This window comes from Bubalus kerabau, chromosome 6, assembly GCF_029407905.1.
Source record: "Bubalus kerabau isolate K-KA32 ecotype Philippines breed swamp buffalo chromosome 6, PCC_UOA_SB_1v2, whole genome shotgun sequence".
NCBI classification, from domain to species: Eukaryota; Metazoa; Chordata; class Mammalia; order Artiodactyla; family Bovidae; genus Bubalus; species Bubalus kerabau.
Window position 1 is genome coordinate 101147202 of NC_073629.1, and position 16626 is coordinate 101163827.

A 16626-nucleotide genomic window follows, 5' to 3' on the forward strand; every position below is an offset into this window, starting at 1 on the left:
ATGTCAGAGTAATGTCAAATTTCTTCATTTCCAAATGTTCACTCTCAGTTTTTATGCTTATATCTTTGGCAGGGGGGAGGCGGGGACCGGGCTGCACAGCATGGCTTGCAGGACTTTAGTTCCTAGAGCAGGGACCATGGCAGTGAAAATGTGGAGTCCTAACCACTAAACCGCCAGGGAATTTCCTGAACTTCACACCTTTGTAACTGTCCTTCACCCTACTTTCCATGTCCCCACTTCCTAGGAACAAGACTAGAAACAGATCATTTAGTTTTGATGCCAACCTAAGTCTTTAAATTTTTATCAAGCTGAGGCACTGAATGCATAATATTATCAAATTTACTTCTTATATACCCTGTGGTACAAAAGTTTGAAGTGGATAAAATTAGAAAAAAATGGGTATCAGTTCAGTTGCTCAGTCATGTCCGACTCTCTGCCACCCCATGAACCGCAGCACACCAGGCCCCCCTGTTCATCACCAACTCGCAGAGTTTACCCAAACCCATGTCCATTGAGTCAGTGATGCCATCCAACCATCTCATCCTGTTGTCCCCTTCTCCTCCTGCCCTCAATCCCTCCCAGCATCAGGGTCTTTTCAAATGAGTCAGCACTTCACATCAGGTGGCCAAAGTATTGGAATTTCAGCTTCAACATCAGTCCTTCCAATGAACACCCAGGACTGATCTTCTTTAGGATGGACTGGTTGGATCTCCTTGCAGTCCAAGGGACTCTCAAGAGTCTTCTCTAACACCACACTTCAAAAGCTTCAATTCTTCGGCGCTCAGCTTTCTTTATAGTCCAACTCTCACATCCATACATGATCACTGGAAAAACCATAGCCTTGACTAGACGGACCTTTGTTGACAAAGTGATGTCTCTGCTTTTTAATATGCTGTCATAACTTTCCTTCCTGTCTTTTAATTTCATGGCTACAATCACCATCTACAGTGATTCTGGAGCCCAGAAAAATAAAGTCAGCCACTGTTTCCCCATCTATTTCCCATGAAGTGATGGGACCGGATGCCATGATCTTCATTTTCTGAATGTTGAACTTTAAGCCAACTTTTTCACTCTCCTATTTCACTTTCATCAAGAGGCTCTTTAGTTCTTCTTCACTTTCTGCCATAAGGGTGGTGTCTTCTGCCTATCTGAGGTTACTGACATTTCTCCCGGCAATCTTGATTCCAGCTTGCACTTCCTCCAGCCCAGTGGTTCTCCTGATGTACTCTACATATAAGTTAAATAAGCAGGGTGACAATATACAGCCTTGATGTACTCCTTTTCCTATTTGGAACCAGTCTGTTGTTCCATGTCCAGTTCTAACTGTTGCTTCCTGACCTGCATACAGGTTTCTCAAGAGGCAGGTCAGCAATGATAAACTTAGTTCTATTCTTACTTAGTAGCCTAGACAAAAAGGGCATGAACCAATCAAGGCCATACTAGTACAGTCAGAAGAAAAGGCATAATTAAAGCAGAGATTCTTCAAACTTCAGTCTACATGAATTAAACAGACTGCTGAGTCCCAACCCTAGAGTTCTGGTTCAGTGGATCTACTATGAGGTCCAGGAATTTGCATTTCTAACAACCTTCTAGGTGATGCTACTGCTGGTTTGGAGACCACAATGTAACAAACACCAAGTTAGGAAAAAAATTACACACTAATGTTCATGTCTTATCTGAGCCACAGACATGTTTATCCACAATTATTTTTTTAATGTTAATTATGGTAGCTACTACATTTAAAACTATGAAGATAGCACACAAAAAATCTGGATTTCTGCTTCTCTTAAAAAATTGTTATGTAAACTGTAAAACCAAAAATTACTAAAGAAAACCATGGGAGAATTACTATGTAATTCATCTGGAGAAGGCCTTTTTAAATTCAGAAGTTATAGAAGATTGATAAATTCTACTCCATCTAATTCATTTCACAAAAGGTTAACTTACCAAATATATAGAGTATTATAATCAAAAGGAAAAAAGTCCAGCAGGAAAAGATTCAAGGATATAAACATATCCACAGAAAATGAAACACAAAGAGCTCAAACATCTGAATACGCGCTCACACTCTTCAGAGAAACACAAAACTACAGTGAAAAAACATTTTTTTACCCATCAAATATTCAAAGACAAGAACGTAAGAAAAACAACTGTTTCCATATATTGCTAAAAGTGAAGTCGCTCAGACGTTTCCGACTTTTTGCAACCCCATGGACCATAGCCTACCAGGTTCCTCCATCCATGGGATTTTCCAGGCAAGAGTACTGGAATCTAGTTCCCTGACCAGAGATAGAACCCAGGCCTTCTGCATTGGGAGAGTGGAGTCTTACCCACTGGACCACCAGGGAAGTCCCTCAGAGTTGGTTTTGAGGTGCTTATAAAACACCTAAATGGGTAACATTCAATAGGCCAATTCAGAGCAAACATCTGTCATAGAGCGGTACCTATTACATTATCATTTAATCCTCTCACAAAAAAAAAACACACAAAACACCTTGTGGTATGTGTCAATATCTTATTTTCCATAGTAACTTACCCAATTACACAAATGATTTTCTAATCTATACGTAACACCAATCATAACTCATGCTATATTCTAACTGCCTACTGACTTTCTGTATTCTCCATCCGGATTAAGATCTGAGAAACCATGACTATCTTATCCTAAACTGTATTCTACAACCAAGCACAAAACCTGGCATCTAATCAATATTTATTAAAGTAAGTGACCAATTCTGAATCACTAAGGGTAGGATTAAGGACAAGTGACTTTGCCACTTATCATGTGAAGTACCTAACTTTTGTCAACTATTAACACTACTCATCTCACAAGATTTGTTTTGAAAATTAAATGAGAATGTTCACGAAGTGCTTAGTTCAATGCTTGGCACATAAAGAATCAAAAGATGCTAGCACTCGTTAACAATGAAAGAACTAAAAGATAGGAAGAATCAGAGGCAGCATCAAAGGAAAATAAAATTAAAGAGGGAGTATCTGGTATCAGGAAGCAACAGTTAGAACTAGACATGGAACAACAGACTGGTCCCAAATAGGAAAGGGAGTACGTCAAGGCTGTATATTGTAACCCTGCTTCTTTAACTTCTATGCAGAGTACATCATGAGAAACGCTGGACTGGAAGAAACACAAGCTGGAATCAAGATTGCTGGGAGAAATATCAATAACCCCAGATATGCAGATGACACCACCCTTATGGCAGAAAGTGAAGAGGAACTCAAAAGCCTCTTGATGAAAGTGAAAGAGGAGAGTGAAAAAGTTGGCTTAAAGCTCAACATTCAGAAAACGAAGATCATGGCATCCGGTCCCACCACTTCATGGGAAATAGATGGGGAAACAGTGGAAAACAGTCTCAGACTTTTATTTTTGGGGGCTCCAAAATCACTGCAGATGGTGACTGCAGCTGCTTACTCCTTGGAAGGAAAGTTATGACCAAACTAGATAGCATATTCAAAAGCAGAGACATTACTTTGCCAACAAAGGTCTGTCTAGTCAAGGCTATGGTTTTTCCAGTGGTCATGTATAGATGTGAGAGTTGGACTGTGAAGAAAACTGAGCACCGAAGAATTGATGCTTTTGAACTGTGGTGTTGGAGAAGACTCTTGAGAGTCCCTTGGACTGCAAGGAGATCCAACCAGTCCATTCTGAAGGTGATCAGCCCTGGGATTTCTTTGGAAGGAATGATGCTAAAACTGAACTCTAGTACTTTGGCCACCTCATGCGAAGAGTTGACTCATTGGAAAAGACTCTGATGCTGGGAGGGATTGGGGGCAGGAGGAGAAGGGGACAACAGAGGATGAGATGGCTGGATGGCATCACCGACTCGATGGACGTGAGTTTGGGTGAACTCCGGGAGTTGGTGATGGATAGGGAGGCCTGGCGTGCTGCGGTTCATGGGGTCACAAAGAGTCGGACACATCTGAGGGACTGAACTGAATTGAACTGAATCTGGTATCAGAGGCAGCAAAAAGGTACCAAAAAGAACTAATTAGGAAGCTAAGAATGATAAGGACTACTTCAGCATTTGGACAATGATTATCTTTAGCAATGCTGTTTAAATGACATGAAGGAAAGGATGGACAAATGTGTATATTCTCAGAACACAGTTGTCCAGTTAGATTGTGATCTGATGACTAGAAACTAATATCTTATTCATCTTTGTATCTCTGAAACCCAACATATTAAAATATATATTGAATATATCTGTTAAATGCATAAGCAAATAGAAGGGGAAAAAATGGGAGACTAGAAATGCAGACTCTTACCTAAAGAAGCCTGGCTATGCAAGGGAAGAAGCAAAGAAAGCAACTGAACAGATACATCACAGAGAAAATGTTTTTACAAGCATCCACCTTGGGACATTTGAATGCAGAGGAGATGGTGCTCTATCGCAGAGGAGATGGTGCTCTATCGAAGGAATACAAGCACCAAGAGACCAAACAGGCAGCTGCTAGACATGGGGGGAAAAATCTCCAACTGTCTGATCGTCAAGATTTTTTTCCTTAATGTAAACTCTCACTGTGAAGAAGGCCTTTCTTCTAGAGAACTTTTAAGTTCCACAAGAGGTGGTTTCAACCCTCTAGCTGTCTATTCTGTGTCTGCTCCAGAAAAGCAGCTGAATGCACATGTAAGAAAACAACAGCACTGACTGCACTCTTTAAATTCTTGGCCCCAAATCTAAAACAAGGACAAAACTGGCAATCCTACTACATTCCCTAAAATATGTCTTCCAAGTCTCCAAAGTAACTATTTCTCTCCTCAAATCTCCTATACCGTATTCCATTCTCCCTTACTTCTAAGCAGGTCTTGCTTCAACACCTCATTGAGCAAATAGACACCACTAGACAGGAAGTCTCCCTCAACCACCAAAACCATCAACCTACCCATATCTGTATCCACACTCTCTCCTATTCATGAATGGAAACTTCAGATAGCTGGCTCCTGGTCATTCATCTCCTTGTGGCCATTCCAGATTGCCCAATCTAAAATAACCACCCAGTTAACCTCACATCTCTTTAAACTAGAGGAAGGTAAAGTTATTATTTGCATAGCGCTTTATCACTGATATTCTCTAATCTACATATTTATGGTCTCTATCCCAGGAGTCTCCATTTAAGAGCAGAGATCTTTTCTGTCTCATTATATAAAACAAATGCTCGATAAATACAGGGAATCCTTGGTGGCTCCGATGGTAAAGAATCTGCCTACAGTGCAGGAGACCTAGGTTCGATCTCTGAGTCAGGAAGATCCCCTGGAGAAGGGAATGGTTACCCACTCCAGTATTCTTGCCTGGAGAATTCCACGGACAGAGGAGCCTGGCAGGCTGCAGTCCATGGGGTCACAAAGAATCGGACATGACTGAGGGACTAAGGCTTTCACTATGCCTATAAGTAGGACAAAAAAAACTGCTTCACAAAATTTTCCTAAAAGGAAATTTCCTGAAAGAATCTTCCCCATTACTGCCACTATTTTACAAATGGGAAAACTGAGATCCACCATGGTAGCCAGAAATAGAATCCAGTTTTCTTGACTCCTAGTCATCATAGACATCATCTAGGTTTTTTTTTTTTTTTTTTTGGCTGCACCACTTGGCATACAAGATCTTAGTTCCCTGACCAGGGATCAAATCTGTGTCCCCTACAGTATTAACCACTGGACCACCAGGGAAGTCCCTCCATAGTTTTAAGATACCCTTACAAATAAATACATGTTCAGCACCCACCTACGATATAACAGATAAAGTGTAATATTCAAAAGCAGAGCCCCTACACAGCAAAAAGAATCACTAAATAATATGTAATGTGGATGATTCACATAAAGTTGAGTATAAGAGGTCATATAATAACATACTGTAGATATAACATTCAAAAACAGACAAAACTAATCTGTAATGTCAGAAGAACTACCCTTGTTGGGAGTAGGGCTTGAGGGATTCTAGTTCCCCATGCAGGGACTGGACCCAGGCCACTGCAGTGAAACCACTGAATCCTAACCACTGGACCACCAGGGAATTTCCATGGGGCTTTTAATATTTATTTTTATTTTTTTGTGAACTCTTAGTTGAGGCATGTAGAGATCTAGTTCCCTGAACAAGGATCGACTCCACACCCCTTGCATTGGAAGCACAGAGTCTTAGCCACTGGACGACCAGGGAAGTCCCATGGAACCTTCAACTTATGCTTTCTCCTAGATTTACAGTTTCAGGCCTTATATCTAGGACTTTTATCCATTTTCAGCTCATTTTTGTATATAAGGGTCTAAGTTCATTCTTCTGCATGTGTACATCCCATATTCCCAACACCATTTGTTGAAAAGAATGTCGTGTCCTGAGTGATCTTGGCACCCTTAACAAAAATCATTTGACCATATGCAAGGATTTATTTCTGGACTATTACATTCCATTGCTCCATCTTACCAGTACCACCCTGTTTTGATTATTATAGCTTTGCAATGTTTTGAAATCAGGAAGTGAGATCTACACTTCATTCTTTTTCAAAACTGTTTTAGCAGGGAATCCCTGGTGGCTCCGAGGTTAAAGCATCTGCCTGCAATGCAGGAGACCCGGGTTCGATCCCTGAGCTGGGATGATCCCCTGGAGAAGGAAATGGCAACCCACTCCAGTATTCTTGCCTGAAGAATCCCATGGACGGAAGAGCCTGGTAGGCTACAGTCCATGGGGTCACAAAGAGTCTGACACGACTGAGCTACTTCACTTTCACTTTCCTTGGTGATCCAATGGATCCACATTCACACTGCTAAGGGCCTGGGCCGAGGCAAGGCTAAAACAACAACAAAAAATGTTTTGGCTATTTGGGATCCCTTGAGGTTGCTTATGAGTTTTAGGATGCATTTTCCTATTTCTACAAAAAGTGCCACTGGTGTTCTGACAGACTGTTGAATCTATAGATCTCTTTGGGTAGTATGAACATCTTAACAGTATCAAGCATTCCAGTGCATGAACACAGGACTTTTTTTGTGTGTGGAATCTTAAGGGTGAACCTCAGGGCTCATTTTTAAACAATTTTTTTTTTTTCCCGGATGGGCCGCACAGCTTGCCCTCTGCAGTGTAAGCACTGAGTCCACCAGTGGACCACCAGGGACTTCTCTGAACCCCAGCTTTTAAAGTGGTACGTGAAGAATTCTTTTGCACACACACAGATTATCAAAGTTAATGGATGTGATGATGAGTAAACTTGTCCTAAGAGTACAAGTCATATTCATCTTGTTCAGAAATAATTTCTATATTTCATTTATTTTTCTGATCTGTTCTTGTCGTTCACCTCAAAACCACCCTGAGATTATCAAATATCAGATTTCATTTAAAACAATCTTCTAAGGAGGCTTCCCTGGTGGTCCAGTGGTTAAGACTGAGAGCTTTCCATACAAGGGGCTCAGGTTCAAGGTCCTGGTCAGTAAACTAAGATCCCACATGCCATGCCACAAAAAATTAATGAGTAAATAAAACAATCTTGTAAGAACAATATTTTTTTTTTTTTGCAGGTCCAAGAAGACTCTTTTCTCATTTACACATTTGAGCTAATATACTGGCCTAACACCTCCAATCCACCAAAAATTAGGTACACGGGTACACTGGCTAAATCTTTCACAAAAGTATATTCTAATTACTGTGACATTAATTCATCTCATGGTAAAGTCTACTTACTGAGCTTATGGAAAAAAACCCAAACAAACTTTCTGGCCAACCCAATACAAGAAGTTATTGATCTCACTTTAAACAGCTGAATACTAAGCACCAAAATAAGCCTCACACCAACACAGATGAACCTTACACTTATGGAAACAGAAACAACAAACTCCAGAACTTTAAGGATTGAGCTAAACCACTCATTTTTACTTTGGCATCTCTCATCTAAAGGTATAATTATGTAGCTCAGAAATTATAAGACAGCTGAACTAAAATTCAGTGCACCACATAAGACTTCCTAAGTTTTCTCATTCCTCCTTACCACTACATTACAAACTGTTATATTATATATTGTAACATAAAAACATTAAAAATTAGAACTATTTAGAAAGCTAGTGAGGACAAGGACTGATTTAACATTTAGACAGTCATTGATAAATTTTTACCAATGTTGTTTAAATGGCATGAGGGAACAGAAGCCAAATTGAAGCTTTTTAGAGATGACAACTGCGGCCCCTCGTTCACCACTTAAGCAATGAAAGTGGTATCAAAGTCAACTCTGAATTAAGGTTTATTTCTCATTCCATTTTTTCCTCTCTACTGGTTTGAAAGTTACACGTGTTTTTTATTCTTTAAATGGTTATACTGGAATTATAATGTGAATTTTTTTTTTATGATGTGCATTCTTAACAGAGTCTAAACTCACGTTAATTTTCTTCACCCTCCCCCTTGAACGCCTTACCCCTAAATTGTTCCAAGAATTTAACTGAATAATGCTGCCTTTATTGCTCTCTCCAACTAGCTAATTAAATTTTCATGCAATTTCCTCTCAAGTAAGCTTTGGGGATGAAGGAAGGATGAGAAATGAGGGAATAAAAACGTGAAATGCTAGGGCTCTGCCACTTAATAATTTAAATTATGTTTCTTCGAATAAACGTCCCGTTTCCCTTCACTGTTGAAAAAATACCTGAGTGGCACTGTGCCGTTTTTACAGCAATCATGTCTTCCATTCTACTGCACTTCACGCACAATACTGCCCATTCTCCTAGCAACCAAACACTGCTAGAAGTGAGACCTCAACGCAGCGCTAAAGATGCTTCACGACCCGATCAAGTCTTCTACAAGCAATCGAGTCCCCTGCCAACAATGCCAAATCTAAAAGAACCACGATGCTCTCCACACAACAAAAAGAAATGGGCCTAGCTGAGGGTAGGAGGGTACCAGGTGAGCAAGGAGACCGCGGGGAACAAGCTTCCCGGTGTCCCACCGCGGAAGTCTGAGGCGGACCGCGAGCCTCACAGCCCCAAACAATGGAGTTTTCCCGCCTCCTCGGGGCCCCGCCCCCTGCTCCAGAGCCCGCGGAGGGAAGCGAACGCACTAGCGCACAACCCCGCCCCCTAGAGGTCCCACCCACCCCGAGCCGCCAGTCCGGCCTCCTTCCTCGTGCAGGTTTTTTTTTTTTGGCGCCAAATCTCTGTTGGTTATTTTCCCGAGGTGTTTGAGAATACTACCGGAGGCGCACACCAGTTGTGTGGGCATAGCAGGGGCATGAAGGCACACCGGCGCGCCTGGGCCCCGCCTCCCCACCGATAGCCCCGGGCCGGGGGAGGAAAGAGAGGGGCAGGCAATGGAGACAGCCGCCGCTGCCCCCGGCAAGATGGCGGCCGCGAAAAGCGGGGCAGGGGGCGCCAGCCGACCGGCGTTACTAATATTGAGGGAGACTCTCTACAAGAGGTGAGCTTCTCCAGTGTCCGGGCCTTCCAGAATAGCGACCGTTGTTCATTGGAAGGCACGTCCTCCAACCCTCCGGTCTGCCCCTCCCAGGGAGCCTCCGTCCACCACCCCCTCCCTGAGGACTGGCCAGTGCCTCAAGCTCTCCACGGTCCGGCTTACTTGTCGGCAGAAACCAGCTCCGCGGTGATGGCGGCAGTGGCTGTGGACTCTGCGGCCATCGTTCCCCTGAGGTGGTGGGCCAGCGGACGGGACACAGCCTGTGAGAAAAACAGACGGAATTCGGGACGCCAGAGACTTATTCAGGGACAGAAAATGGCAGATTGGAGACCCCGCGCGGCTGGGCCCTCTTATATAGCAGGGCCCTTCGCCCCGCCTATCCACTTCCGGATCCTCCCCCTCGAGTTTAAAGGGCCAGGACCCAGCCCCAAACCAACCCAAGGATATCCCCCGCCCGCACCGCCTGGTTCTACCGGGTACCTTTCCTCCCTAGTCTGCCTTCCTCGAAGAAAGCAACTTTTTGCTACTCTAGCAAGTCGCGTAAGAATTTTGGCACTACAGGTTCTGACTGGACGTTGGTCAGCGGCTTCCAGAAAAGTAGCTAGTGCTGCTCTATGTTTGGAGCGAGTAACCTGGAGTCTCTTTCTAGGCCCGATACTTAGGAGGGTAACTGAGACTTTCTATCTGTCCTCTGAGTCGTAACGGATGGACACGCAGGAACCGAGCACGGGTATACCTGCAACGGCTAGAACTGTTATCGGTGAGAGGCGCGTGGCTCTGAACCTCCGCAACAACTGACGCAAAACAGTGCTGTCCTAGGATTGGTCACCGCTTGAAACTACCGCGCTTGATTCAGGGCTCCTTGCTGCGGCGGGACGCGGGTGACTCCTCCCTCTGCACCCGCCTCCCCTTCGACTGGCCCAATCCGCTGACGCCATCCTCTTAGACCCGGCCCCAGACTCCAATTCTGACTAGCTGATCACGATTTATCGAGCTTCGATTTATCTTATCGTTTCTCCACTACATGCGGGGACACTGTGCTTAAACATCTAAAGCTATTAACTGTCTTGCTTAACTTTACACCAAAGCTTACTAGTGACAACGGTGTTCTCAGCCCCATTTGGTAGAAATGGAAACCAAAGTTCAGAGAAGGTTTGACTAGCGCAGAAAGTTGCAAGCAAGTCGTTTATGGCAAGTAGTGTGCCTCGTTTCCTGCAACTGGCTGCGTGGAAGGTAACTGGCAGGCTGAAATGACTGCACTTCTTCACACCTGGAGCACCATCCACTGCCTACCACCATGGCCTTCCTTGCCTACCGTGATCAGAACAATAATTTTATTTTCGTCCAGGTTCAGACATACTGTGAAAGATTCCTGGGGAGTATTCTTATTACAGTTTGTCAAGACTCAGGGAGTTGGGAATTTTTAGGGAAAAAGAGCTGGACCTGTAAATGCCAATTCCTGTAGCAAACAGATGTGGGTTCCCCCGTTTTTAGCTGGGTGACTTGAGCCAAGTCAGGTAACCATATAAGATTAAATGTAAAATGAGGACAATATCAGTATCCACTCTTTAAGAATATTGTGAGAATTCGAGATGATGCTTCAACAATCAGCACTATGCCTGGGTCATGCTAACCATTTACTAAATGGCTACAACAGTCTGATAACACAGTGACTGGAGGATTGAGCTCCAGAGAGGGGAGATCTCCCCAGAGTCCTTGCAGCCAGGAGTAGGGCCTGACAAATCCAGTCCAGAAACTTGTGTGATCCACTCATTCCTTATACTAATTTTTTTTAGATTTTTATTTTATTTTTAGCTACGCAGGGTCTTCATTGCTGTGCAGGGGCTTTTCCTAGTTGTGCCAGCGGGGGCTAATTTCTCGTTGAAGTGTTCGGGCTTCTCAGTGAGGTGGCTTCTTTTGTTGCTGAGCACGGGGTCTAGGGTGTGTGGACTTCAGTAGTTTTCAGCACCCAGGCTTAATTGCTCCATGCCATGTGGGATCTTCCTGGACTAGGGATTGAATCCATGTCCCTTCCATTGGCAGATGGATTCTCAACCACTGGATCACTACGAAAGTCCCTCATTAAACTCATATTCACTAAACAGCTATAATTTTTCAAGGCTTTGTTCTAAGTCCTAAGGACAAAATACATGGTCTCTGCCTTTGAGGAACTCAGTCTTATAAAGAATGGATTTTAAATCCATCCACTTTCAGTTTTTACTACCACCACTCATCTCTTGCCTGTACTACTGCATACCTTCTGATCTCTGCTTAACCCTCTCCAGAAAAATATTTTAAAGTGTAAATCAGATTATGTCACTCTCCTGGAATAGCTTTCCATTGCTGTTTGAAGAGATTTTGAGCTCCTTATCATTACCTACAAGTCCTACGTGATCTGGTTCCAATTCACCTTTCCAAAATTCATCTTATACTACTCTTCCTTCACCTGGTTTTCCTACCACAGTTTCTCCCTGTTCCTTTGAATGCACAAGCCCTTTCTCTTATCCAGGGGCCTTTGCACTTGCTGTCTTACTGCCTAAAAAGCTCTTCTACCAATACTTTGAATAACTAGCTCCTATTCTTCCTTTTTCCACAGTTTATTGTGATCTACACAGTCAAAGGCTGTGGCATAGTCAATAAAGCAGAAATAGATGTTTTTCTGGAACTCTCTTGCTTTTTCCATGATTCAGCGGATGTTGGCAATTTGATCTCTGGTTCCTCTGCCTTTTCTAAAACCAGCTTGAACATCTGGAAGTTCACAGTTCACGTATTGCTGAAGCCTGGCTTGGAGAATTTTGAGCATTACTTGACTAGCATGTGAGATGAGTGCAACTGTGTGGTAGTTTGAGCATTCTTTGGCATTGCCTTTCTTTGGGATTGGAATGAAAACGGACCTTATCCAGTCCTGTGGCCACTGCTGAGTTTTCCAAATTTGCTGGCATATTGAGTGTAACACTTTCACAGCATCATCTTTCAGGATTTGAAATAGGTCAACTGGAATTCCATCACCTCCACTAGCTTTGTTCGTAGTGATGCTTTCTAAGGCCCACTTGACTTCACATTCCAGGATGTCTGGCTCTAGGTGAGTGATCACACCATTGTGACTATGCCAAAGACTTTGACTGTGTGGATCACAATTAAACTGTGGAAAATTCTGAAAGAGATGGGAATACCAGACCACCTGACCTGCCTCTTGAGAAACCTATATGCAGGTCAGGAAGCAACAGTTAGAACTAGACATGGAACAACAGACTGTTTCCAAATAGGAAAAGGAGTACGTCAAGACTGTATATTGTCACCCTGCTTATTTAACTTCTATGCAGAGTACATCATGAGAAATGTGGGCTGGAGGAAGCACAAGCTGGAATCAAAATTGCCAGGAGAAATATCAATAACCCCAGATATGCAGATGACACCACCCTTATGGCAGAAAGTGAAGAGGAACTAAAAAGCCTCTTGATGAAAGTGAAAGAGGAGAGTGAAAAAGTTGGCTTAAAGCTCAATATTCAGAAAATGAAGATCATGGCATCTGGTCCCATCACTTCATGGGAAATAGATGGGGAAACAGTGTCAGACTTTATTTTTCTGGGCTCCAAAATCACTGCAGATGGTGACTGCAGCCATGAAATTAAAAGACGCTTACTCCTTGGAAGGAAAGTTATGACCAACCTAGATAGCATATTCAAAAGCAGAGACATTACTTTGTCCACAAAGGTCCATCTAGTCAAGGCTATAGTTTTTCCAGTGATCATGTATGGATGTGAGAGTTGGACTATAAAGAAAGGTGAGTGCTGAAGAATGATGCTTTTGAAGTGTAGTGTTGGAGAAGACTCTTGAGAGTCCCTTGGACTGCAAGGAGATCCAACCAGTCCATCCTAAAGGAGATCAGTCCTGGGTGTTCATTGGAAGGACTGATGCTGAAGCTGCAACTCCAATACTTTGGCCACCTCATGTGAAGAGTTGACCCATTGGAAAAGACCCTGATGCTGGGAGGGATTGGGGGCAGGAGGAGAAGGGTACGACAGAGGATGAGATGGCTGTATGGCATCACCAACTCAATGGACATGAATCTGGGTAAACTCCAGGAGTTGGTGATGGACAGGAGGCCTGGTGTGTTGCGATTCATGGGGTCACAAAGAGTCGGACATGACTGAGCGATTGAACTGAACTGAACTGATTCTTCCTTTAGGCCTCATCTCAAGTATTACTTCCCCAAAGAAACCTTCCCTAGCCACTCAATCAAAGTTAGCTTCCTAGTGTTTATTTCTTCCATTGTACTTATCAAAATTTGAAGTTATTCATTTTTCTTTTATTCTTACCACTTCTAAGTATATAGGCTTCATGTGGCCTTTTCTGTCTTATTTACAGTTAAATGCCCAATGGATTTACCAGTGGTTGATGCATAGGAGGTGTCCAAAATGAACTTATTGAATGAATGAATAAAATAATCATAATATAATCATAATTAGAACTGGAAAGAGTTTCACTTAAAATATATCTACTTAAAATAGAAACCAAGATCTGGGGAATTTCCTGGCAATCCAGTGCTTGACTCTATGCTTCACTGCTAAGGACCAAGGTCGGGGAAATATGATCCCAAAAGCAGCAGCCAAAAACAAAACAAGCCACAAGATTTCATAGTAAGTAATTTTAAAATTATATTTAACATGATTTAGGGAGGACTTCAGTTAAAGATGGTGTGTTAAACACATTTATACCCATTCCCTTTGAAACCTGTCTACATAGCAATAAAGAAACTTTAAATTTGTTTTTAAAGATAGACTGGCAAGATCACAGAGAATGGGAAAGGAAGCAATAGCAACAAAATTTTTAAAGTTGGAAAAGAGATGGACAAGTAGTAACTGACCTAGCACCTAAGAAAGGAGAATCTGGTCTTCCCTTGTGGCTCAGTGATAAAGAATCCACCTGCCAATGGGAGAGACATGGGTTCAATCCCTGGTTCAGGAAGATCCCACTTGCTGCAGCCAAGTAGTCACTGCTATTGAGCCTGTGTTCTAGAGCCCTCAAGCCACAACTACTGAAACCTGAATGTCCTTGAGCTCATGCTGGGCCACAACAGGAACCACCACAATGAGAAGTCTGTGCACCTCAACTAAAAAGTAGTCCCTGCTCTCACAATTAGGGAAAGCCCCTGCATAGCAATGAAGACCCAGCACAGCCATAAATAAATAAATAAAATCATTAAAGAGAGAGAGAATCCCAATAGGAAAGCCAAGAAGCAATTAGGTTGACAACACAGAAGTCACAAAAGGCTCATGAATTGGTTGCAGCAGGTTCTTTTAAGAGTATGGGAAGAAGTGCATGCGTCCGTGCTCAGTTGCTGCTGCTGCTGCTGCTAAGTCACTTCAGTCGTGTCCGACTCTGTGTGACCCCATAGACGGCAGCCCAGCAGGCTGCCCCGTCCCTGGGATTCTCCAAGCAAGAATACTGGAGTGGGTTGCCATTTCCTTCTTCAACGCATGAAAGTGAAAAGTCAAAGTGAAGTCGCTCAGTCGTGTCCGACTCTTAGTGACCTCATGGAGGAGGCTCCTCTGTCCTCCTACCAGGCTCCTCCGTCCATGGGATTTTCCAGGCAAGAGTACTGGAGTGGGGTGCCATTGCCTTCTCCGCCGTGCTCAGTTACTCGTATCAAATTCTGTGATCCCATGGACTGTAGCAGACCAGGCTCTTGTGTCCATAGAATTTTCCAGGCAAGGATGCTGGAGTGAGTTGCCATTTCCTCCTTTAGGGGATCTTCCTGACCCAGGGATCAAACCTGTGTCTCCCAGGGCTTTAAAAAGCAGGTTAGGCTGACAAATTGTCTTCCCCAAGGCAATGGAAAACTGGAAGTTTGTTTTTTGGAGAGGGTAAAACAATAAGGAGGTTGAACTAAGTGAAAGTTGAGGGTAGAAGAAGTATATAGAAAAGAAAGGGATTAAATGAATGACCACATACAAAATACTGAGACCTTGTGATAGACTCCTAGTTGTCTTCCACTATCTATTTTTCTCTCCTATAGTAGTAAATAGAACCCTGATTTTTTTTTTTTTTAGTTCTACCAGTTTATTGCTACCAACCCATCACCCTCCACCCTCATGCACACATGCTCAATCATGTAACCCCCTGGACTGAAGCCCACCAGGCTCCTCTGTCCATGGACTTTTCCAGGCAAGAATACTGGAGTGGGTTGCCATTTCCTTCTCCACCTGATTTTTATTAATTTATTTATGCATTCATTTTAGTGCGTAGCCACCAGAACAAAAACCAAAATTGTCAATGTCCCTTGGAACTAGAAATGCTCACATGATGACAATCTGGTTAATTTGCAATGCAATAAAATTTTGTGGATAGAGAAGATAGTCTACATGATAATGATTCTTTAGAATGTTTGAGGCTTTCTTTGTGGCCTAACACATGGTCCATTTTTGTAAGTGATCTATGATGTTTGAATATAATGTGCATTCGCTGTTTTTAATATTTATTTTTTGGCTGTGCTGGATCTTAGTTGTAGCATGCAGTATCATTTTTTATTTAGTTGCAGCATTCAGGGTCTTCAGTTGTAGCATGAGGGATCCAGTTCCCTGACCAAGGTTCCAGCCCAGGCCCCCTGCTTTGGGAGCGTGGCGTCTTAGGCACTGGACCACCGGAAAGTCCCTGTATTTGCAAATTAACATCTATATATTGTACAAATAATATAAATAGCCCTTGGGTTAAAACATGAAGGAGACTTCCCTGGTTGTACAATGGATAAGAATCTGCCTGCCACTGCAGGGGACACAAGTTCAATCCCTGGTCTGGGAAGATTCCACATGCCTCTGAGCAACTAAGTCTGTGCACCACAACAAGAGAAGCCACCACAATGAGAAGCACTGCAATGAAGGGTAGCCCCCATTCGCTCCAATTAGCGAAAGCCCTGGTGCAGCAATGAAGACCTAGTGCAACCAAAAATTATTTTAAAAAAGAAGGAAAGGACATAAGAAAGAGAGGGCAGGAATCAACAGAGAGAAATAAAAGATTAACATAACTAGAAACTAGTTCTTTGAAAAAAATTATAAAAACAGAAAAATACAGATGGCAAATACAAAAAAAAAGAAAAAGCAGAAGAAATAAGTACAATGGAAAGATAATTGTATTAATAATAACTATATGCTAATAAATTTGAAAACCTAATGGAGTGATCCTAGGAAAAAAGTGCCAAAACTGGCACAAGAAGAAACAGAGACTTTAAGTATAT

The 16626-nt window shown here is 42.7% G+C and overlaps 1 protein-coding gene across 6 annotated transcripts in view; it reads right to left on the reverse strand.

Annotated features, from left to right (window-relative positions):
• The window catches only part of NASP (nuclear autoantigenic sperm protein), a 28391-nt gene extending 18651 nt beyond the window's left edge, over positions 1-9740 (reverse strand). For 4 of the 6 annotated variants that reach the window (XM_055586017.1, XM_055586016.1, XM_055586015.1 and 1 more), the window contains exon 1: positions 9555-9737. In XM_055586017.1, coding sequence (XP_055441992.1) covers positions 9555-9613 — 59 coding nt within the window. In that variant the 5' untranslated portion in view covers positions 9614-9737. Of the gene's footprint in view, positions 1-9554 lie in introns of all 6 variants that reach the window. The other 2 variants (XM_055586019.1, XM_055586020.1) reach the window with 2 other exon arrangements.
• Between the last annotated feature and the right edge of the window lie 6886 nt (positions 9741-16626).